We start from the raw sequence: 26,445 nt of genomic DNA on the forward strand, positions 1-26,445 counted from the left end.
TAATTATTAAATATCACATTATTACATTAACACATAATAAATATTATAAACATCAAGGTTAAATGGTAAGCACAAGAATTCAGATTTTCTGTTCAGTTGAGAAGAAATCTATTATAATATGCCATAATAAGTCATAAAACAGGCTTATAGCTGCCAGAATGATTTGTTCCATTGTAAAACATTTTTAGTCATACAATATCATGCAGTAAGTGGCATGTCTCAAAATTAGTTTGGATGAATTCATAACTCACCTACTAAGCAGTTTTCCACCTATAATCATTCAGGCACACACAGATGATAAATCTGTCTTGATCTTCATGGGAATTTTCTCAATAGTTCTTAGCTAAATATGTATTAAAACACAACTAAATTTGAACAAAAAAGTTGAAAAAAGGGTATAAGAGAGTAAAGGTTTTAAATTTACTTTATTAAAGTGTAAGATAAAAGCAAATACAATAAAAAAATCTTTTCAAACAGTCACAAAGTAGAGAAAATACTTTAGTTTGATATGTGTGTACAAAACTATAGATTTATTACTGGCCATTTCATTTGAAACATAATACAAGTACTTCATTATGATTTGTTCAGAAGGCATGCACAACAAACACCTCATAGAAAAACAGCTTTACCCAAAGTCAATCACTCTGCTATTCAACTGACATCATCATTTCATAAATTCCAAATGTAAATACTTCAGATTATACGTATTTTGAAAAATTACACTTAAATTGTTAAATAATTCAAGTGCAATCTGAACAGATGCACAGCAGTTTGACTGAATTGGGCACTTCACAAATACACAAAATAATAGATTATTTAAGACGGACACTCATTTCTCAAGTGCACAAAGAGCAAACTTATGGCTTCATTTGACGAGTACAACAAACTTGGCATAAACAGAACATTTGAAGAAACCACACACTTACATCCAGATGTAAATATCAGTGCAGTGTAGCTCATGAATCTGGTAATTCTGGCACCTCCACCATATTAAAAGAACAAAGATGCTCTTGTTTAAATGCATTTTAAACATAATGCCACATTTTTTTTTTTTTACTTTAAAACTACATTTTACATTAAAATACATTTACAGTGTTTTGTCAAGCTTGCAAAAGCTTTTCAGAAGTGCATTATTCAATAATTTCCTGAGAATTGGTCACTGATGACAGTTCAACTTGCATTTGTTGATTTGCATCAAGTTCCTTCACGCCGTTCTCCATGTCTATGTGCGGACAGCATTGGCTTTCTGAAACGACCTGCTGTGCCAATAGTCAGGGTTATCAAAAGCTTTATGTTCCATCCCTGCATGAACTTTTAAATACTTTTCTGGCCCCGGGGTCCGGGGTTCATCCGTCTGCCCAAAACTCTCTTCATGTTCTCCCTTCAGATCCTGGTATTCAGCTGCGGATGCTCCACCTGCAGCCAATGAGTCCATATCCTCATATTCATACACTTCTCCTTCACTTAACCCCTGAACCCTGAGCGAATTCCTCAGCCGAGGCTGGCTGTTAGTGTACTGATAGTCTTCCTCCACGTATTCGTCTTCATCATCTTGTGGTGATCTTCTGAGAGGAGGACGGGAAACCGCTCTGGGGAGGTGAAGTTTGTCTAGCATGTTGGCTGGTGGTCCTGCACCACCACGGATGTCCATGTACTCATACTGAACCTTGTTGAGATCCGGATCACAGTCTGTGTACTCTGCTTCACTGGACAATAAATCACCATCACTGTGATTCCTCTGGTCAGTCGAGGATTTGGAGAGACCGAAGCTACTTTCTGAGCCACCGATCGACGATCTCTTACTGGGTCTGCTGGACGCTAGAGATTTGTGATTGCTGTAGAAGCCGGCAGGGTTGAAGGAGGCGCTGCGGTTGCGTGGCTGGTTGTAATCTTTAAGCTGCCCTGGTAAATGCCCGAGAGAGAGGGTCTGGTTGTTCATATACTCATATTCTTCACCTGCAACACTGTGTGCCTCCAAAATGTCACCGGAGTGGCCTCTTGAAAATCTCCTCTGGGAACGTTTTGCACGTGACGATGTGAATAGAAGAGTTTCTTAAAAAAATATAGAAAAAATACAAGAGATGTGTTAACATGAAAGTACGCATATTTATTCTGATAAAAGAAAATAAATAAATAAAAAATAGCAAATTTAATATAATTGGAACTTTTTCTTGAGATTTTTAAAGTTTTTGAAACAAGTCTGTTATTTTCACAAAGGCTGCAATAATAAAAAAAAGTAAGATATGCTAAAAAAATTTATGTTGTATTTTGCCCACCCCCAAAAAAGAAAGATTGTTATTATAGAATTAGATTTTATAATATAACTAAATAGATAACAGTTATTGTAATATTTAATATTTATTATAATAATATTTCATAATATTTACTGTTTTAATTATATTTTTAAACAAATAAATGCAGTCATGAATAGCATAAAAGACGCCTCTCAAAAATATTTAATTATTTCATGTTTGAACAATAGTGCACGTCACAACTGTAAATTTATTTCTCAAAATATGATTTTGTATCTGACAACATAAATGTATTTCCTATTCAAAACATGATCTTATAATTACCCTTTATGATTTACCATAAAGGCAGAAACATACACACTGCTCTTATTTTCTTATGCTCACCTTTCTCTGGACTTTCACCGAATCCAGGCAGCATGTATCCACTTTGGTTTTCTTCTCCTTGAGTCCCTGTGGAGGTTGTTTCGGGAGGTCCTGAAAGGCTGTCCCGCTGTGACAAGTAAGCGCTGTCCTCACGACGTTTGACCCTCCTCATGCTGCCAAAAAACGAGAAGTCCTCGTTCATTTCCAGCTCCACCGCAGTTCCCCGTCCCTCCGAGCTCTCAGAAACTGCGCATCCAGAGTCAAGACGGGACCGAGAGGCCCATCCCATCTACAGCAAAATGAGGTGGACAATATATTGATTAGAAGTTGTATATTAAGCCGTATGCTCTTTGATATGTGCATTATACCTCCAATATTAATTCCGAACAGATCAAATGTAGTTTTAATGTGGATGTATGATTGAAACCTCACCTGTGCTGAGGTCTCCAGACCAGGTGTCATTGGTAGATATCCAGCAACATTGGATGGAGACACACTTGACTGGTGTAACAATAAAAAGAAAAGTGTCAAAACATATGTAGCTTATTAATTCATGATTTTTAGAGCCACCACAAATCCTCTGAAATAATACGCTAATGTTCAAAAGTTTTTTGTTTTTTTTAAAGAAATAAATATTTTATTCTACTAGAATGCATTACATTTACAAAATTAAATTGTTGCAAAAGATTTCAATTTTAGATAAATACTATTCTTCAGTTTGAGTCCAGAAAAATATTAAGAAGCAGATACTATTTTCAAACCTTCATGCATTAATTCTGATAAATATTATAAAACACACCCGATGAGAATCTATCCGCAATCTAGAGAAACTCCTCGCTGGCGTTATGTAGCGTGGCATGTCTGTGGTATCTTCCAAGACTTCATCATCCTGGTCCTCCACCCCTAGAAAGTCCATCTCAGTGGCCCTCTGATGGGACTCTTCTGAGGCCGCGTCAGGAGCTCTGTACTCCTCCTAGTGGTGGAGCACCAATCAACAACAGTTCCAGCTTGACATGTGACATTCAACGAAGCATGATGAAGCACTCCATCAGTTTGACTTACTTTGATGACGAGATATCGGGAGGGGTCTCTGGCCATTCGGGTGAACTCATTGGCTAGCTCTTTAAAAGTTGGCCGAATATTTTCATCAATCATCCAACCTGTTAAAGTAAGCCAATAAATATTTATTTTTTCAAATACACTAAAAATAAATAAATAAAGCAAATAAATCATATGTAAATAAATAAATAAATAATGCTAAATAAAATAAAATAATTAGAAGCACTAAAATGGTTTAAGCATTACATACATACATACACATCTTATATATATAATATATATATTAAACTAGCAAACACATTGCTAAAACTAACTAAAACTAACCTAAAAATGGCTAATAAACTTTTATTTTAAATACTAAAACAACACTGCAATTAATAATAATAATAATAATAATAAAAAATCTTATATCTGATATGGTACTTATACAGTATATTGTGCTTTGCTAATTTTCATTTACAAACGTTTCATGCTAACATCTGCAAGAATGTAGGAATATGTAGAGTGTCAAGATGAAAAATTAGATGAAGCACAAGATCACTGCCCCTTTGCATTATGGGTTATAAGACGACTCAACTCACATTTGACCATGACCATGTAGACATCGATGGTGCAGATCTGAGGTTGAGAGAGGCGTTCCCCTTTCTCCAACAGATCAGGTACTTCTCGTGGTCGCATAGCAGAGTAAGGCTCCGCCCCATATGACATCATTTCCCAAACTGTCACACCTAGAGAGAGAGTGACCTCTCATTGAATCATCAGCTCCAAAGTGCAGTGTTTTACAGGACCATTTTATGGTGTGGCACATGGACTCACCGTAGCTCCATACATCACTCTGGTGTGTGTATCTGCGGAACATGATGCTTTCCAGGGCCATCCACTTAATTGGCATCTAAAAATGACAAACATTAGGGAAAGAGTCAGAGGCACAGTGATGCGATACTGCTCAAGGAACTGCTTTATAAACAACAATCTAATAAATAACAATCAAATGATTGGAATAATTCATATTGTTTTAATGTTTAGGGAAAATAAGTCTCTTATGCTCAACAAGGCTACATGTGATTAAAACATAAGTAATATTGAAAATACTATTACAATTGAATTTTTATTTGAATATATATATATATATATATATATATATATATATATATATATATACTATGTAATTTATTCCTGTGATCAAAGCTGATTTTTCAGCATCATTACTCCAGTCTCCAATGTCACTGATCCTTCAGAAATATGCTCAAAAATAAAATAAAAATTTCTGGATTCTTTAATGAACAGAAAGCAGACATCTTTTGTATCATTATAAATGACTTTACTGACACTTTTAATTAATTAAAAGCGTCCTTGCTGAATACAGTTATTTCGTACCCCACACTTCATTTTTCAGCGTATTAGAATAATAAAATAATAAATTATTTCAGAATATTGATTTTTACTGTATTTATTTATTAGTTTTTACCATATGTAATTATTATCTTCAAATACATGCAGCCTTAGTGAGCATAAGAGATCTTTCAAAAACATTGGAAATTCTTTATTATTTCAAACTCTTTAAGTCTGCTTTACATTAATTTCATTGGAGCAGTATTTCTTGTCATCAGGGTAGAGGAGGTCAGCGATGCCATAATCAGCTATTTGAACTATAAAGTCACTCTTGAGTAGGATGTTGCGGGCAGCCAGGTTCCTGTGGACCATTCGCTGCTCCTCTAGATAGTACATACCCTGAGAGGAAGTCGAGAAAAGTCTTTAGTTGTTTAAGTGACCTTGAAATGATCTAAATACCTTGAAACACATTTTGTGCCCTTCTCACCTTGGCGATCTGCACACACCAGTTGAGCAGTCTCTGAGGGTTGAGGCCCTCTCTGTGCTTCCGGATGTGCTCCAGTAAAGACCCCTGGGGGCTGAGCTGAGTGACCAGCTGCAGACTGGGCCCGGGACAGATGCCTAAGAGCCGCACTATATACGGGTGGTCCAGACTCCCCATAGCCAACATATGCTGCAGGACAGAAAGAAACCATTTACAATGCCTTTTAGTATGTGGGTTGAATTTGAATGTTTTACGTGGTGGTTTTGTAAAAGATATTAATGAATACAAATTAAGTCATCACTTCCTAATTTGAAACTTCTAAAAATCACAATTAAATTAAATTAAATTAAATTAAATTAAATTAAATTAAATTAAATTAAATTAAATTAAATTAAATTAAATTAAATTAAATTAAATTAAATTAAATTAAATTCAGTTCAGTACATTTTCTGTATAATGTGTCTAAAATAATTGAGACTAACCTACTGTCAATCTAGCTGAAATATAAAGGACTAACATGTTATCTGTAGCTGTAATACTGTACTGTATGCAATGTTGCGGTTCAAAATTAACATTTTAAGTTCAAAAACAAAACAAAAATTCTAATATGGTGATTTTCTGTTTAAGAAACATTTTTTCTTATTCTTAATGCTGAAAACAGTTGTGCAGTTTAAAATTATATTTTAATGGAATCTGTCATAAATTTTTGTATTCTTAATTGAACACAATAAACATCATTTATTGAAAATATAATTATTTTAACATTATAAATGCTTTTACTGTCACTTCTGATCTTTGCAGAATAAAAGCATTAATTAAAACAATATTTAAAAATATATTTATCAAGTTCCCAGTTTACTGTATATCTGTAATATTTTTCTTTTTATTGCCCACCAGGCAAACTTTTAAACAATTGTTTACCACAAGTAAAAAAAAAAAAAAGATATTTTATGCAAAAATAACAATACAATATAACAAACAAATAAACACATTTCTCAGTGTATATAGTATATCAGTGTCTTACATCTGTAATTTCCTCAAAGGTCTGTCGTCCTTTACAGTCTTGAATAGTCTTGATAGCCACTGGAATCTTTACAGTGTCTCCCTCTGGTATCCAGAGTCCCTGTGAAGAAGCAAATGAAATACAGTTAAATAACAGAGTAAGAGAAAACAATATATTAGGAGGACACCCTGAGGAAATGCTTCATTAAGTGATATGAGTCATGTAATGGGATCAGAGCGTGTGAGTACAGTACCTTGTGCACAGTGCCGAACACTCCAGTCCCGAGAGATTTGATCTTCCGTAGCTCAGACGCACCCAGAATCCGTGTATGAACTTTCACGCCTTTTTCTCCAGGATCCAGTGGTTCAAAACTCTAAAACGCATTTTTAAACCTTAGAAAACTTCACAACACTTCAAGAGTTCAGTTTGCTGGTTCATATGTATATGTGCACACACCTCCCCACTATGCAGATATCTCCTCATGGCACGTTTTCTGCGGATGGAAACACTTCTGCGATACAGAACGCTCAGCACAAACACTGAGAATGCGAACAGCACCCCGAATATAACACTCAGCACTATTGCTGTCACAGGCAACCTAAAACACAAAGCTCACAATTACACACACTGACAGGCGTCTGCAGGCCATCCATCACACCAGCAGGGAGAGACACCTACCCAGAATCTGACCTGGAAAAATCCACACAATCATTCTGACCGGGACCCAAACATCTGCCACAGAAAATATACAGGAATCTTTCAAACTGATTCGCAGAAATATTTCAGTAATAAAATGCATTATAATTGCAAAGACTTACATTACTGTTCAAAATTTGAATTTTTTAATAAATTAGTACTTTACAAAATATGTTGGGACATTTGCATTTTCAATCAACAAAAGATTTCTATTTCCAATAAATGCTGTTCTTTCTAAATATATAGGCTAAATTTCAAATATTTAAAATAGAAAACATTTAATTGAAATAATGCATTATTAAACTTCATTTATTATTATTATTTATTATTTATACAGGAAAAATGTGTGATATATAACTGCAACTTTAAATGTTTTCTATTTTAACTTTATTTGTTTATTTAAAACATATTATTTAGTATTTATTTAAATACATTTGAAATATATATATATATATAATTTATTAATTAATGTAAATTTTACTGTATTTCTTTTGTACTTTTATTTATTTATTTTGTAAATTAAGAAGAGCACAAGAGACTTAAAAAAAAAAAAAATTCAAAATATTGTTAACCCCAAACCTCTGAATAGTAGTGTACATTTATGCTTATAAGGAATAAACTGGCCACTGCATATTATACTAATTGAAAATTCATATCTCAGATTTCAAAAACATAGCTCAGAGTTTTTCATTTACTGTAAATCTGATTTTTTATTTTATCGCGTATCAAGCAAACTGAATATTTCTGTAGAAACATTGTTTTGTTCAGTTTATGCATATTAACACTTTATTTGATATAATATATTGCACTTTATTGGACATCCTGAGCTTCCTCACCCCAGGGTGCAGTTGGCATGGCACGGTTGGCATTTGTGCTGGCTGTTGGGGAACTTGTATATGATGAGCCCATTCTCCCCCTGGACCCCCTCTGGACATGAGGACACACAGTACGGCCCGTCCTGCAAATATGCACAGGCTACACACTCATCAGCACCCTGCAGGAAGAATAAAACACAGATTATTTAATAAATAAAAAAATCTGTGCAAACAGTGAATGCCGTTCTATCAGAGATCAATAGATTACACACCGGCCCTGTGCAGGTGTTTTTGCCGTGCTGCACCGCACACTCCTGGTGACATGGCATACACTCTCTTCTAAGTCCGGCAAACTCCCGTTTTTCACTGTAGAGAGCAAAAGAGATGTTTCAGGGGTCTGGAAATCTCTTCTATAGTAGTTCTCTCAGTACTAAATCATTCAATATATTGTTTTCTCATCTACAGCTCACACACACATTAAAACAGCACTCACTGGGTGTGTCTCAATCCACTCCCTAGTTCACTGTCTTGGCACTGTTTCAGGGTCAAAACTACAGGGCACTGACATTTTCATTCCTGATGGCTTAGTATGTTAATACACTGGAAATATCACATTTTTTCCAGTCATTTAGTCTACATAAAATGTTACAAATAGTTACAATCTAATTAATTATATTATGTGGCAATTAATTACTACCCATATAATAGTCATTATTGTGTTAGATGAGAACAGTATTTTACAGACACTGCAAAAAGTAGGAAAGAGAGCATAAATAATAATATTAAATGCATTTTAATGTTTTTCAAATAAATATTAGATAATAATAAATGTTGAAATATGATTTTGTTTTTTATGATATGCTATAAAACTAAAAGAAGGTGGCAGCAGGTCATGGTCTAAGCGGGTGAATCGTTTAGTCATTCACTCAACTGATTTGTTTCAACGCTGATTCAATTAAAAATGGAGATTCACACACACACACACACACACACACTTAATAATAATAATCATTTTAATTAGTTTTTTTTTTCATAATCCGTTGCACCAAATGTAACTACAATGATGATGCATGTAAAATAAATAAATAAATAAATAATATCCTATACTGACCCTGACAGGAAGTTGCATTGTGGTACACATGTCCCTCCCCTACTGTAGTTCTTGCAAGACACACATTGATTGGGTCCCGGACCCCAGCAGCCCTCAGATGAGCACAGGGGATCACACACATGCCCTTCTTCAACTACAAACACACAGCAGTGATGAATATATCAGTAATTAGCAATAATGAATAATGATATTATTATCTTTAATATTTTAAAGAACATTTAATAAGTAACAATTCAAAAGGACTAAACCATTTTGCTACCAATAGTCTACTAAATATCGTATTTTGTGTAACACAGATGAAAAAAAAAGACATTAATTACATGGGGGAGATAAAAAAAATAACAGAATTAAAGTTTTTGGGTGAACTATGCCTTTAAAAGCACTTCCTAAAAAACAACCCATAATATTTCAGTAGTTCAGCATGTACTCACTGCACTGCTCCTGTGGGTGGTTGTCTTTGATGTCGAGGGGTTTCTGGCGGCGCCGAGGGCCGCTCCCGAACAGACGTGTCCAGTTCACAGTGTGCTGATAACAGAGCTGCTTGTTTCCAGTGACGTAGATGCCTCCGTCACCGATCCGTTTCAGTGAGCGAAGGCCCAGGGACTTCAGCGTAGGAATCTTCGTCACCAAAAGCGAGTAACCTCTAAAGGAGAACATGTGGAAAGGTCATTTCAAAAATAAAAGACTAATGAAATTACATGATTCTTTCAAGTCAACATGAAATTAACATTTTTATAATTATAATTTTATAATTTCATTATTTTTATTTTTAATGTTTATTCGGGTTGCAGGTTTTATAGATGCAGGTGAAGATAAATGCAAATATCTATAGATTCCCATTTGATAAATTCATCTCCCACTGAATATGTTTTATTCAGAAATATATCAGTTAATGAGTTAATTTTATTCTTGATTCCTTTTATTATGAATATTACATTTAGATTTACCTTTTAAAGGTTTGTGGCATTTTGGGTTTTTTGGGGGGGGGGTTTAAATTTCAATATTTTTTTAAATCCTTTGTAACATTATATCTTTACTGTCACTTTTGATCAATTTAATGCATCCATGCTGACTGAATGTATTAAATATTTTTTTAAAAAACTCATTACCTACTGACTTTTGAATAGAAGTGTATGTCAGATAAGAAATTAAAATAGCTTGTGAACATAATTTCATGTTGACTTTAAGACTCTTGAAAACCCAATCTAAAACTGCTGCAATGTGTTAGTAACAACAAAATCAACATTAAAAAAACCCCACTTCCTTTCCATTTACTTTCATGAGGACCATATAATTCAAATATCATCTCAAGAGCCATATTCATGGTCATCAGGCAAAATCATCATAATTATTCAATTCAGTCATTCATGATCAACAGAAATGCTTCCATGCAAGATTCCCAGCCACCAGTCTGAAGCTTAGAAATACCACAGCACTGAGCGGATTGTAAAGCACTTATAACAAATACAAAATAAGGGATTCAAATGATTTATTTATGAATATATATATATATATATATATATATATATATATATATATATATATATATATATATATATATATATATATATATATATATATATATATATATATAAAATCAAGCAAAGAGAGAAAAAGGAGTACAAGCTAAAGCTAAACACAGTCCTACCTCTTACTGCTTATTCCTCTGGAGGGAGAACAGGAAAGCAGTTCAAAAATTAATAATGAATGCCACACAACTAGATAAATCCAGTCACTTTGAAAACTAACAGCACAGCTCTCCACTAGGAGTTGAATGATTTAAAGTATCATTCATGTATGTAGCACAAACAGCACAAGCACAGCTAATAACACGAATACTTTAACACTGATGCAGTGTTAAGAAATCAGAGGACAAGGGTAAATGACTAACAAACAACTGATGGGCAGGTTGCTCACCGGTACAGAGTTCTTCCCTGTATGGTTGCTAGATTTGAGAAGACTGAAAGATCTTCCAGTTCTTCAGGCCAAGACTGAATACTCAGAATATCTGTCAAGCAAACAGAAAACTGAGTTAGATGATGTACAGAGAGGGCAGGAGAAATGACAGAGATACACACAGAGACACACACCTGTGATCTCTCTGACAGTGTTGAAGATCTTCAGTTTCTTTGGATCCAGAGCACTTATATTATTGTAACTGTCTCTGTAGAGGATTGAAAGGAACAGAAAAGTCACCATTACTATATATTGACACACAACTATATTTGGGTCACTTTTGGGCAAGTGGACTTTTACAATATAACCCCCTTTCATGCTCTTATTAGTTTAGTTTGTCCAAGAGTGGATAAGAAAGGAGAACATTTCAATCAGCAGTGTCTCAAATGCTGATGATCTCAAATCTCACCCTTTAATTCCTGTTATGAGGAATTGCAGGCTGCCCTGAATCTTAGTGCAGTTTATGAAGCTGTCGATGTTCTGCGAGTCTACGGTCAGTCTGGAAGGTGTACCAGTGCCAACACATGCTGCGCAAAGAGACAAATACGAGAGAACATGCTTGAGAACACACAAAGATGGACATGAAGGAGATTGTGCTTGTTTCTCAACCAACAGTGAAGCACCTTTTAAGCAAGAACAATGTAACTCATCTTTGGAGACATACAGGAGTGACATACTGTTCATCAGAGGTCAAAAGATCAAAGACAACTTTACTGTAATTTTAAGCACATTTTGTGGCAATAGTTAAAAACAGAACATTTCCTTCAGGGAACAATGGTGACACATTCAGTGGATATTCAAGAGGACTAAGAAAAAGACAACAGTAAATATAAACAATGCCATTACAAGTATTATATTCAGGAAGATCAGTAAATTGTTCATAGTCAGAGTTTTTTGCTTGAAAAGTTTTAAATTAAGTGTTTTTTTGCTCACCAAAGTTGCATTTATTTGATAAAAACTGTAAAAAGAGTAATATTGTTTTTAATAGTATAGTAATATTTTAATTTCTATTTTCATATTTCTTTAAAATGTTATTCATTCTTGTGCTGCAAAGCTGAATTTTCAGCATCATTACGCCAGACTTCGGTGTCTTGTAAACCATCAGAATTCTTACTTAAATGCTGATTTGCTGTTCAGGTTTTGTGCATTATTACTGATGCTCCATTATTAATAATGGTTCTTATTATTACCAATATTGAAAATAGTTTTTTTCAGGCTTAATATTTTTGTTGAAACTCATATATTTACCGTGATACATACTGAGGACTGAAGTAATGATGCTGAAAACGTCGCTTTTCATCACAGGAATAAATTTAATATTAAAACATACTAAAAACAGCTGTTTTAAACTGTAATAATATTTCTATGTTACTATATTTATTGATTAAATAAATGCAGCCATGTTGTTTTTTTTATCGTAATTATGCCAGACTTTTGACCAGCAGTGTAAAAACACCAGAAGTCTATGGTATGTACCCATTTAGAGAACTGAGTAAACCAAGTGTGTATGTTACCTTTTGGACAGAGACCCCCACACGGCTCACATCTTTTCACCCCTATTTTATCCACCTCCATCTTGTCTGCTGGACAGCTGCTTACACACGAACTGCCGTCTACAACAAAGTTAGCTGAAGTACAAGAGAACACAGCAAATAAGAATATACTGTATGAAAATTGTCACATTTTTACCATAAATCCTACAAAAACTTTATTTGGGTTCCATTAAGAGGGTGGAGTATTCAGTTTTGGCATTATAACCTAAAATGCTATGTTACAGGTAAATGCACTCCATGTAGCCCAAGGAATCACTTACTAGGACAATGTGATACACACATCGCGCCGTACTGGTATTTTGCATTAGGATTTGGTTCCAATTTGAACGTCACTTTATTATAGATGAGAGCCTGTGGACACTGCGGCACACATGACCCCGAGTTGTTAAAATTTCTGCAGGCCTGTGAACACACAGACACCCAAGTCAAAGCGAGCATGGTTTGATTCATGAATCTGGTATGTACTGTAAGTGCAACACATGTTCAAGAACTGGTGAAAGTTTGCTGAACATACAAAGCAGTTGGTGTCGAGCGGCCCGGTGCAGCCCCCGGCACACTCGATGTGACAACACTCGCTCGGGCTGCGGCCAAAACAGCGGCCATTGCACTGCGGTGCACACACTGTCTTAGTCACTGAGAACAGGAGACAAACATAGTGAGAAGTGTGTGTAAGAGATACTGAAAGTTGAAGAACGTGTGTGTGTGTGTGTGTGTGAGAGAGAGAGTTTCCAAGGACTTACAGATTTGACAAGAGTCATTTCCTGGACCCCAACACTGACCACCACAAGACCCATGACAGGGAACTAAACAGAAAATGCACTATAATTTATACATTTCCGTAAGATCATCATTCAAATTTAATATCATAAGTAAATCTTGAACTACATATATAAAATATAAAAAACGTTAAACCCCTTAAAGCCTCAAAAATCGAACAAAATTTGAGCCTCTGATAACATTTATTTATTATAAATATTTATATAAAATAGTTTGTTAATTATACACTACCATTCCAAAGTTTGTGGTCAGTAAGATTTTGAAAGAAATGAATCATTTTAATTTACTTGAGTTTAACTGATCAATAGTGGCAGCAAAGAAATGTATAATGTTACAAAAAAATAAAATTCAAATGAGTTCTTTCATTTTGAACATTCTATTCGTCAAGGAATCGTCTTGAACAATAAAATGGGTTCCCACAAAAATATTAAGCAGCAAAAACTACTTTTCTACACTTATATGCTTCTTCAGCTCCAAATCAGCATATTAGAATCATTTCTGAAGACTGGAGTAATGATGCTGAAAAATCAGCTTTATACCATAACATGAATAAATTACATTTTATAATATATGAAAATAGAAAACATATTTGAAATTCAATTTCTTTTTTTTTTACAATATTATCGCTCTTTACTGTTTTTTTATCAAATAAATGCAGCCTTGCTGAGCATTAGAAACGTCTTTCAAAAAAAGTAAAAAAATCTTATTAGCAAACAGTTACCAATCTCAAACATTTAAACAGTATATTAACATTTCTCATTTGTAAGATTCTTTGGATAAAAGTGTCTGCTAAATGACTAAGTGTAATGTAAATGTATACTATATTACATATTGTAATGATTTATGTCTCCTTACGTTCTGGTCCATTGTCTTCGATGATGATTTCAGCGCTGCTGTCTTTCACGATGTCTAGCCAGTTAATCTGCGGTGCATAGCTCAAGAATTTATTCTGGATGATCTGCACTCCACCCTCCAGGATCTCTGCACATAACCATAAATATGAGAGATATGGAAATAATAAGATAAGATCAAAGACATAATGGTTGAACTCGAAACTTGAAACCTGACCTCAAAACTCTAAAAAAAATATATATATATATATAATAAATATATATTTATTTATATATATATATATATATATACATACAGGTGCATCTAAAAAAATGAATAGAATATTGACGTTCATGAGTTGAAAGCCATAATCATCAAAAAAAAAAAAAAAAGCTTGTTGAACAGAAGAGACTTCTTTAAAAAACATCAGCAAGCTTTTGACTGGTATACACTACAGGCAACTTAAATTTTTCTCTAATATCTAGCTTTTAATTGGCTTAGAAATCTATAACTGCTGGACAATAACAAATAATAATGATCTGTTTATATACTACAAACACTTTTTATCACATAATAAGGCACAATAGTTTTTATACTGTAATAATATAATAATAACACACACACACACACGCACGCACGCACACTGCGGGAGTGTTTAGCGCTCCGTGATGTTCATCTCGCCTTCTAGGTCCGAATAAAATACCAGGTCATGCGCAGACTATCTTGTCTCTTCGAGTTAAAATTTTTATTTATTCATAACAGCTTTAGAAAAACTCTAAGCGAACAAACTTGACCGAGAAAGTGTGGGGGATGAATTTGCATGATATTAAAAGTGGGGGGGGCCCGTCTCCCACGTCCCCTGCGTAATCTACGCCCCTGTGTTCATTGATTCACACACTCAGAGTCACACAATGGAAAGACAACATGGATTGTATTTCACATTAGAAGTGTGGTGTTTGTTGAAGCAGGTTGGGACATGTTCGAGCCTAACTGTAGTCTTCTAGCGTCAATCTCCTGGATTTTATCATGATGAACATTAAACTATAGGATTTTTCTACAAGCTGTAAGGCAGTCACAACTATGTGTTGGTGTTTATGAAGAGATAATGCTCATTTGTGGGTGATTTCCTTGAATAAACCACACAAACATAAAAAATATATTTGTGTCTGTTGACTCACTCTTCCAAACCCTCCAGAGAGTTTTGTTGTCATAGAAAATCACTGGGCGTTTTGACAGTATGTGTTTCTGTGGGTGAGAATGTCACCTGTCACGTATGTGTGAGCGCACCTGTCAAGTGTGTGAGGCCCAGCTCGTGTAGTCCATACACTCCGTCTTTCTGATAGTTGACGAGGATGGCGAGAGCGAAGCGATCTTCATACAGAGACGTCCCTCGGATGACTCGCAGCTGTTCCAGTGGTAAACGTCTGAACTGGTTTATGGCGATGAGGATGTAGCCCGTCACCTCACGGATAGACTGTGAAGAGGGGTTGGGTTTACACATTCATCAAATGAAACGTAACAGACATACAGACGCAGACATGAACCCACACAAATGAATCTGGTGTGAACTCATGCACGCTTTATTCACAAGTGGCCTGATCTCTTGTAACATCTTTTAGTTCCTACAAACTTGGTCTGTTTTCCTCACCTGTAGGAATGAGAAATCGCGGTTGTGCTCCATCTGTGTGATCTCCAGGTTTCCTATGACAATCTTGCAGCCCGTGTACATCTCTTTCATGAGTTTGTACTGAACCTCAGAGCTTCCTGTCACACTCAGCGAGTTCTGCGTGCCTGTGCACACTAAAGAGAGAGAGAAAAAGACAACTCATTGTAGCAAAAAACAAATGCATGGCCATTTGGAATGCAAAGCTGAGTTTATTTGATCAAGAATATAGTAAAATTGTGAAATATTGTTACAATTTTAAATAACTGTGTTCGGTTTTAATATACTATACTTTTTTATGTAATTTATTTCTGAAATGTCAAAACTGAATTTTCAGCTTCATTACCCCAGTCTTTTCCAGTCACATGATCATTCAGAAATCACTCTAATATGCTGATTTGCTCAAGAAATATTGTTTCATATTTTTATGGAAACCGTGATTTGAAATATATATATTTTTTAACAATATGAATGTCTTTACAATCACTTTTCATAGATTTAATGCAGCCTTGCTGTATTAAACTATTAAATTAAAATTGAATATTAAATATTAAATTAAAAAACTTCAGTCAAACTTTTGAACAATTGTGAATAATACATTTCTACTGAAAAGAAAATATGTGCAAATATTTTTTGTATAATGACTGCTACAATATATTATATCTCTCATATTACTCTATATTAACATTTCATGCCTATTTACATGCGGTTAAAATTAGTAGGATAATGACCAGCAACGGTATATTAGCAAAACAATAATTAAACAGGGGTCATTACTGAAAATAATATGAATATGAATAATTGCCATAATCAAAGCAAGAAAGACACATCATATGATTATATCACAATCTCAGCAAATATTTAATATTTCATGCCCATGCATATATTAATGTGGTATTAAGCTTTGTAATTAAGAGGAATAATAGCATGATCTCAGCTAATATTTAATATTTCATGCCCATTTATATATTTATGCCATAAGAAGCTTTGTAATTACTATGATAATGACCAGACATTGTGTATTATCTCAAAAATAACTTGACAGGTGTCATTCTTTACAATAATGACCGACTGACTGCACATTATGATCTGTTTAATGCAAAAGAAATCTGCAACTGAGCATCAGCTGATGATGTCACAGATAGAACTGTTGTTGTTTTTCTTTCACTGTTGTTCTTGTAGTAATGAAAGGTAATGGAGGACTAAGGGGGAGCTTGAGGTGAAGCTATTTTGCATTTCAAATTTTGCCCTTGGTTTAAATCTGCCACGGTCAAAACAAGCCATCACTGAGGGTGAGGGTGGGAGTCTAGGAAAAAATATTCCCATTAATACTTAGGTACTCAGAAATGCCCGCAGGAGCCTTTACAGATTAAAACTCAAAGAAACAGAGTCCTTCTGAGAATCTGGTCCATTTATGACCCATTAGGATCAGAATGCAGGTTAAAAAGAGCATATTAGATTAAAGAATCACACGTTCATAATGGCAGGTATAGAAGAGTTTCTGTTCTCATAATGCTTCTCTTCATTTCATGCAAAAGAACCGAAAAACACACAGACACTTACTGATAACACATGCATACTGTAAACTGTTAACAGTGTTACAGAGTCCAACAAATGGGCCTGAATGTCTCTTGTGAAATATAAGCAGGTGCTCGGTCCAAGTTCACTTAAAGGAATTATGGTTTCAGTTTTAGTTTTAGTTATAGTTAACAATATTAACCCTAAATCAAAAAAAAAAAAACTGTGAGATAATTGGTATATTTTCTTAAATTCTCTTTCCACTTGGTACAAAATACAAGCTAAACAAATACAGTCTTGCCTCTTAACAAATACACAGTTTCCCTATTATAGATACATGTACTTAGAACCTGAACTGATAAGATCTGGAGCTGAACTTTAGGGTGTTATGGCCCACAATGGGACAGGTAAGGCTAGTAACGTCAGAAAAGGCTTCAAACCATCAGTTAAACCAGAAGTATTCTGAATTTCTCTAAACATCTTAAAAGAACGTTCGGATAAATATAAAAAAACTATTAGATCTGAAAAGTCTAATTATCTTTCAAATATGATCTATAGTAACTCCCATTGGCCATTTTTTTATTGACAAGTTTGAGGCTGTTAGAACAAACATTTCTTTTCTTTCCGTTGATCTATCTATTTCTACTGTGTGTCCTGCTGTCTTTGATCAGTTTGAGTTTGTATCCCTTGCATCTTTGCGAGAGATCATCAGTAAGATGAAACCATCTTCTAGTAGCCTGGACATTATTCCTCCTCAAATTCTAATAAAGGCTTTTGAAACCAAAATTCAATCTATTTTAAATAGTAGTCTACCTCAGTCGTTTAAACATGCAATTGTGGAACCAGTGATCAAAAAACATAATTTGGATTCATCAGTCCTGCAAATTTTAGACCCATTTCAAAACTCCTGTTTCTTTCCAAGATACTGGAGAAACTTGTATTCACACAACCTATGGAGCATTGTGTCAGCCTTAAGGGTACTGTGTTGGAGGGATTTCGATCATATTTGTCTGGCAGAAGCTTTTCTGTTTGCCTTGGGGATTTTATATTCTTTTCTGCATGTTTCTCATGTGGGGTCCCCTAGGGCTCCATTTTGGGGCCTATTCTATTTTCTTTATATATACATCCTCCAGGATCAATTTTCAGGAAGTATAATATTTTGTTTCACTGTTATGCGGATGATTCACAAATATATCTCCCACTGAAACAAAAGCATTCAAATTCTATAGCGTCACTTTTATGTTGCCTTGAGGAAATTAAACCCTGGATGGCAGTCAATATTTTACAATTTAATGAGGATAAGACAGAAGTTATATTGTTTACTCCAGGGAGTGCTTGTGGGCCTCCTGACCTGGATTTAGGTGTTTTAAAACCATTTGTGAAGCCCTCTGAAAAAAACTTGGGTGTTTTAATGGATAATTATTTTAAACTGGATAAACAGATTAATTTGGTAATTAAATTCAGTTTTTCCAGCTGAGGCAACTTTCTAAGATTAAATCTTTTTTGACTTAGGTCCCTTGACCATTCATTGTTAGTTGTCCCTTGTGTAAGGCTAAAGAGCAGGGGTGATCGTGCGTTTGCAGTGGCGGGCCCTAGACTTTGGAATAAATTGCCTTTACATGTTAGAAAGGCCCAAACACTAGTCTAGTTTAGAAACCTATTTTTCTATATTTCTACATTATTCTATAATATTTCATAATATTTTTTTACTTTGTTATTCTATTTGTCATATTGCCTTATTCATGCTTGTACAGCACTTTGGTAAGCACTCACATTTCTAAAAAAGTGCTTTATAAATAAACTTTGACTTGACTTGACTTGAAGTATTCAACTTTTACCTGCTTATATTATTCTTTTGAGGAAAAAGACCCCAGTATAATCACCAAACTCAACAAAGTATGCAATTAAAAGCCTGAGATTTCAGTATAGAAAAAAAAAAACGGCTTTATTTATCTTTATTTGGGGATCAAATATCTTGTGGCTCCACGTGAATTTTATTTGGTGGGAAAGGGGCCAAAATGTCTCTTTTGATGTTGAAAATTGGAGACTTAAGCCTATATTAAATTTGCTTTATGGAACCAAATCATTTGATAATAAGTCAGACTGACTGAAATAAGCCTGGCTTATTTGGTAAACTTCTTTTATGAAACAGGCCTCGAGACATTAAATTGATCATATTCTTTCCATTACATCATATTGCATCAAATCGCATTGGGTTCTGCATCGTAACAGGGGTGAATCGTATCGCATCGCATCAGTAGCTGCTTCATAAACAAGTAATAAACAAGTTCACAGAAGCGATTAAATGAAAGCAGCAACACTGCATTCCTCCTGTAATGTTTCTAAGAAAAGGAGCCCTAAAGCAAACAACAAGTCTCATTTCATAACTCTCCTTGTGAAAAAGAAGTGCACCTTATTGTATTGAATGTGTACTTACTTTAAATACTATAAGAATTTTTGTTTAAAAACTGTACATGAAAAAATATAACATTTATAAAATAGAGGGCCACAACATTCATCAAAATATCTTCTTTTATACTCAACAGAAGAAAGTCTAGTCACATATTTAGAACGACATGAGGGTGAGTAAATGATGACAGAATTGTTAATTTTTGATGAGCAATCGTTTTAAAAGAAGTATGAAAAATGAATATTCTGCTGTTCTAAAGCATAAATTTGTTGATGTGAACAGCCCTAAATGTGTGCACTCAAGTGTGCAGACAATGATACAATGCTCCTATTCAACCAGAGCGCGAAAACAAGTGTAGGAACCGCCAAAACTCAAACAAACGCTCACAAAATACACACGCTAGGTTAACCTATCAGTTTCACATCACAGGTATGAGAAACAAAAGCCAGGGGAGGTCTAAAGCTGCACACAACAGACATGGCTTAGCTGCCTTGTAAACAGAAACTTGGCCACAGTCACAAAGAGATTATTCAAACCTGACTGATTGGTTCTCACAGGCACGAATAAACATAAATCTACACATTCATTTCTGAATCATTTATTGTCATTAAAGGGTCAGCTAACACACAGCACACAAGCATGCACACACACACACACACACACACACACAGAGAAACCATGCCTAGCTTAATGACTTTGTTTTGCACATTAAAAGTTACAGGTTACTCCTGTTCCCTGGGCAAAAGAAGGAATTCTTTTTGATTTAGTAGACACATGTTTGTGTATGCGAGTATGTGAGCATGCAATATGAAAAAAAAAATCATTTATCAATTCTATTTTATTTCTAAAACATATAAATCATCTTAATATGCTATAAGAAAGTCTGAAAACTGTAAACATTATGGTGCTATCAAAATATAGGGTAACACTTTCCAATAAGTTGATTGTTAAATAGTTAATGCATTGTTTAACATGAACTAAACGTAAGCAATATATATTTTTACATCATTTATTAACCTTTGTTAATGTTAGGTAATAAAAGTACAGTTGTTTATTGTTTGTTCACAGTGTATTAACTAATATTAAAAGATTCAATGTATTAGTAAATGTACAAATTTACATGAAGAAATATGCATCCTTTAACGGTAACACTTTAGAATAAGGTTCCATTAGTTAATGTTAGTTAACTACTTTCGTTAACATGAACTAAGCAAGAACAATCCTTCTACAGCATTTATAAGTCTTAGTTCATGTTAATTTCAACATTTACTAATGCATTATTTAAATCAAAAGTTGTGTTTGTTAACATTAGTTAATGCACTGTGAATTACCATGAACTAACAATGAATAACTTTATTTTCATTAACTAACATTAACGAAGATGAATAAATACAGTAATAAATGTATTATTCATTGTTTGTTCATGTTAATTAATACATTAACTAACATTAACTAATGGAACCTTATTCTAAAGTGTTACCCATTTAACAATTACAGATAACGCTAAAATGTGGTACAGCAACCTTTTTGAAAACAGTGATTTTATTTTGTCGTCGTTTGGTGGCACAGAACTGAAATGACACATTTCACCTTCAAAGTATTTTTTCAATTGCATTTTAATGTAAATAGTTTTACTAAAACACTGTGGCATCCGTTTGTTAGCTTAGATTGAAGGTTTTTTTTTTTATTACATTTGGGCCAAAATGTTCACTGTTCACTCAAATGATCCTTTGACATAAATATCAAGAGTTTTTCAGTGCTCAAAACTGAGTATTTCCATAACTGAAGGTACAATGGATGTGGAGGCGACAGCAGAAACAGAGAGGCTACACACACACACACACACACACACACACTGTGCTTATGAATCTATTCAGCTCTCCTGGAGTATGTGTGTGGTAGCCTTTAACACACACTCTGCTACTCATACTGACATCTTCAATCTCCACTCGGAATGCTTTACGACAATGCCAAGAGGTCAACAACCCCCATTATCTTCACGGGACATTTCACTTATATCTTTTTGTACAGTATGACTCAAGTGCAATGGTCAACTGAAAACTATGCATTCACATGTTGCAATCTAAAATAAGATATTTATGTACTGTATTCATTTCTAACCATCTCGGTTAGAACAGGTCTTTAATACAATCTTTTAAAAAATATGCTATGTTTCTGGTTTCCATTTATGTGCCGAAACAGCTCAATGCAAAATAACATGACATCTAGATTAACATGTTGCAATGTTCAGTATGACATTGGCAAACATAAAAATGCCTCGCAGAGAAATTATGAATGTTATTAGTAATGACATTGCAATTATGTACATACTGATGCCAGCACAAGTCACACTTAAATACATATAAGGGAACAGTTCTCCAAAAAAAGAAAATTATTTCATTATTTATGGCTTGAATATGGTTAGATTTTTCTAATAGTTGGCGATTGTTGCACATCAGAATCACACTATCATTCCATTCATTTGATGGATATAAAATATGTTTGAATAGGTTTAGAACACATACTTCATCTATCATGTGTCATTCAGCAGTGAAGCACATGTTTATGTGTGAATTTAACATGTGATTGGATTGTTGTTAACTCTGTGATGTCCAATTATTCTCTATAACAATTTACAAATCGCCATGATGATGTCTATACTGATTTTAAATATTGTATAGTGCCTTTCAGTCCTTACTAGCCCTCATGTCGTTCTAAATAACTCTTCCATGAAACACAAAGTGATAGCTGCAGTTGTTATTCACTGATAATCATTCCTTGAGCTGTTAAGCTGCTGGTTGAGACAATAACACTGAATCACAATAAACAAGAATCATATCATTGTGATTCATGAAGTGCAATCTCTGCCAATTATGAAATGAATCTAAGCAATTCACTGATATGCTCTGATTCAAAAGAGTGATTAATTAATGAATTAGACATTGTTTTTTTCTCAACCTTTTAAAGATCGTCCCAAGAAGAGCTGGGATAGATCTAAGATTTCACTAAATAATAAATTACATTTCAGTTTATATGCTTTAGTGATTTGAATGTAGTGTGTGCATTGTATGGACTACTTTTATGATATTTCTAAGGTGTTTTACAACCTTTTTAATCTTGAAAACCACAGTTAATATTTATTGTGATTACATGGAAAAAGGTTAAATTCTTAAACTGTTAAAATTTTTATTTTTCACTGTATAAACTACCCCTTTAATTGACATTCTGAGAAAAGAGTACTGATCAGAAAGGACTACTTCAGATTTTAAACATTTGATTTCTGTTATACAAGATGAGATCAATTATGATTGTTTTTAAATATATTTACAGTATATTAAATGTTCATTTTGATGCAATCCCCCACAGTGTTTTAATAATTTACAACATAAATAAAAAGTTCTACCATGAAACTCTAGGCCGATAGGTTCTAACTCATCTGAAAAAATCACATCATTACTGAAGTCATTTTAATTGCATGCCAGGGACGGACTGTGAGTAAAAAATGGCTCTGGATTTTCTCCCAAATAGGCCCACCACAACTACAAACAGCCGCTATTATCTTACAATATTAAAGCAATCAATGTATTGCATTTATGGCAAATAACATCACAAAGCCCATGGTGACCCTGCTTAAAAAAAACATCCCACTACAAATGCCATTACAAACATTACAAACCATCAACTTTTAATCATTAAAACCATTAAATAATGGTTTCCTGTAGTGTGTTTTGGGACATGTTCTATTAGGATTTAGTGGTTTTAACAAACATAATATTTAACAACAATAACAGTTAACCAATTACCAGTAGAGATCAATTGCGTTTATTTCCATTAAAACCAATACAATTTCCATTATTACCAGTAAAAGCATTACAAATTCTATTGATGTTGTTTCTATTGTTGTTGTTTTTTCATCATTGGGCCGATATAAATGTATTATTATATTAACTTAAAATACTTGAAATCCACATAAAAAGAGCAGATAGCAAAAATGTTTTATGACATAATAATAAACATAAAATCAAGAAACCTGAAACTACAGAATTCTTCAATTTGAGCATTCATTTGTCTGTGTATGTGTGTGTTTCATGTTCTGGACTTCTCCACCTCCCCCAGCTCCACCTGTATAGATCTGCAATGGGGTACTTTTATGTACGCTATATATGGGGGTTATATCATGTGTGTTATATGTTCAGCAGCAGTATTTCTGATATGGTCATATCAGCATGTCTCTGGATGGATTGGCAGAAGCAAATCTTGGTACTGGTTCTGACGCAGCAGCGTAGCAGATCTATTCCTCCAAGATCAAACACATTAATATTGCCTTGCACATTACCATGCTAAAACTCTCCAGGAGCTGTCATGACAGAAATAAAGAAATGTACAATTTGTAAGGGATTCTATTCAGGGGGACGCAGTCGAATCAGACTGGTCTGAGAGATGACATGGGATTCTGTGACTCTGTCCAGAAGTTTCACTTGTTGCCAGATCACCTGGACTACACACCTGTTGTTGTTCCTGCCATCATGCTCCACCCTTCTTAGTCAACACTACTGCAGAGGCCAAAGATCAACTAGTGCATCAGATCATATCTCAATCTGTCTCTGTTTATGAGCCAAAACAGATTGTTTTCCTTGTGTTGTCTAGTATTTTCTTCATGGATACTTCCTGCATCTGATAATTCCTCATTAGCAAGTACAAATTATGTGAACGTACATTATTCAACCACTGATGCAACCCAATATTCAACATATGGGTGGAATTAACAATAAAAACACACATTACGACTGACCGCTATTTTGAAAACTGGGATGATCTTTAAATAGGACCACAGTTGATCTTCTGTGTAGACAAAACCAAAAAAACAAGACAACTACACAATATTCTAGCGAACATTAAAGAGATTCAGTACAAGAAGTCGGCAGCACAAGTTCAAACTCCTCTGTGATACTTTATTTTCAGAAGACAGCTGTTGAGTCAGGATTTAACAAAATCTTCTGGTTGAATCACTTGTCGTTTGAACTGAGCATTGATTTAGTACAGAAACAAATCTCTCCTTTTACACTCACAGTCTAAGATAAACAAATATATCTCGCTTAGACAATGGTTCAGAAACAGGTTTTCTGAATGCATTAGCTGACAGCAACAACACTATTTTGGGATGTATATTGTGTAAGGCAAGCACATGGGTTCCACAAAACATTCTGTTACAAATTTGTGGAGTTGTTTATAAATACTACTTTTAAATTATATTACATTATATTTATACATTAACAATATTTTTATGCAAATTAAACTATTAGGCTTGCATGACATTTATGCAAAGTGTCACTTTAATCAAAGCAAAAATGCATAAATCATTAGCATCCTTACTATTAAAATGCAAATGTTTATGCTATTCTCTTAAATCTTTTTAGTCGCAGACAGGAGAATTGTGCATGCAGTAAAAACAGATTTACCTTCATGTTTACCTTCCTCCGTCTGAGCGCGCGCAGGTGAACGGAGCGCGAGACACAGCGCGAGCATCTGCAGCAGAGCGGCATTCATCTTCATCATCCTCATCCTAAGAATATTCCCAATGTGAGGTCAGTCCGTCAGACAGAGCAGAAAGTTACATATTCATGGCCAAAGAAGCGCAGATGTTCCGTTCTCCTCGGCTTGTCCAAGTTTGATAGAAATTTGACAGACGTCTCTCTCTCTCTCTCTCTCTCTCTCTCTTTCTCTCTCTCTCTCGCTCTCCTTTTTAATCTGAAAAGTTCCAAATATTGCATTCAGTATAGAGCAAACTAAAAAATATTAAGTAGTTAATTTCCGTTTGTTGCGGAAAAGTTCATAGACTTAGGCTATAAATCCTTCGGTATAGGCTTCGTCAGTTCAAACATTCAAACAAAAATTGTAATACATTCAATAGTTTTAGTTAAAAGAAAGAAAGAAGCTCCCAGAATGCAGACGTTTGTAAATATGAAAAGGCTTGAGCGCGCAGGAATGCTGTCTCGAGGTTTGTTACCTGTTTACACGTAGCCTACAGGTGAACGATGCTGAAAGCTGATTGGGTCTGATCAAGGTGACGTCGACCTTGCAGTTCCAAAGCTCGTGCACTGATTTATTTCAAACATGTAAACAAGTCCTAAAGCCTTGATTGTGAACTAGACAGTGTTCTGTATTTTCCCGTCAGTAGAGTCCTCACAGCTACAAACACCGATGAGATTGTGATAGATTTATGTGCCAAGATTGCTCTCTCTCTCTCTCTCTCTCTCTCTCTCTCTCTCTCTCTTCTGAATAAACACACATATAGCTACACTCATCCGGGGTTTGCTGTATCGATAATAATGTCATGTTGGAGTGAGGGTCTCACTGTGTGTAAGTCAAGGCTGGCATTGTGTCCCGGTATCGTCCTCTAGTTTATCAGTGTTTCTTTGGTGGCTCTGGACACGGTCTCACAAAGAGCACTTTGTGCCTCAGTTCAGATGGCTTCAGACCTCTGAGACAAGAACGTGTTTAACTGCAAAAATAATACATTTTAAATAAATATTTTTATTTATGTTTTTACATTTTGATTTGCCTTTTTTTTGTAATGTATTCACTGCAATTCTATGAATTCTAAATGCCTCAAAAGGAAACT

General features: G+C 34.5%; 1 protein-coding gene across 1 annotated transcript; it reads right to left on the reverse strand.

Moving 5' to 3' along the window:
- Positions 1-410: 410 nt before the first annotated feature.
- Positions 411-25,968, reverse strand: LOC127960016 (receptor tyrosine-protein kinase erbB-3). The gene is made up of 29 exons (XM_052559538.1): positions 25,283-25,968; positions 15,881-16,032; positions 15,520-15,706; positions 14,257-14,382; positions 13,365-13,427; positions 13,139-13,257; positions 12,885-13,026; positions 12,586-12,699; positions 11,481-11,598; positions 11,206-11,279; positions 11,033-11,123; positions 10,764-10,781; positions 9,547-9,758; positions 9,116-9,248; positions 8,277-8,370; positions 8,026-8,183; positions 7,172-7,225; positions 6,950-7,091; positions 6,747-6,866; positions 6,515-6,613; positions 5,494-5,679; positions 5,250-5,405; positions 4,491-4,566; positions 4,256-4,402; positions 3,678-3,775; positions 3,415-3,588; positions 3,048-3,116; positions 2,637-2,904; positions 411-2,052 (listed from the first exon to the last, which is right to left on the reverse strand). Exons 1-29 carry the CDS (start codon positions 25,383-25,385, stop codon positions 1,223-1,225), a joined length of 4,323 nt encoding a protein of 1,440 aa, XP_052415498.1. The 5' UTR covers positions 25,386-25,968; the 3' UTR covers positions 411-1,222.
- Between the last annotated feature and the right edge of the window lie 477 nt (positions 25,969-26,445).

Source organism: Carassius gibelio, chromosome B6, assembly GCF_023724105.1.
Source record: "Carassius gibelio isolate Cgi1373 ecotype wild population from Czech Republic chromosome B6, carGib1.2-hapl.c, whole genome shotgun sequence".
In the NCBI taxonomy this organism is placed as follows: domain Eukaryota; kingdom Metazoa; phylum Chordata; class Actinopteri; order Cypriniformes; family Cyprinidae; genus Carassius; species Carassius gibelio.

Coding starts and splice junctions, on each gene's coding strand:
- LOC127960016 (XM_052559538.1), bottom strand. CDS start 25,385: ATGAGGATGATGAAGATGAATGCCGCTCTGCTGCAGATGCTCGCGCTG. Junction 4,567..5,249: donor ACTGCTCCAATGAAATTAAT/GTAAAGCAGACT, acceptor TGTCATTTTTAG/ATGCCAATTAAGTGGATGGC. Junction 3,776..4,255: donor CTACATGGTCATGGTCAAAT/GTGAGTTGAGTC, acceptor TTACTTTAACAG/GTTGGATGATTGATGAAAAT.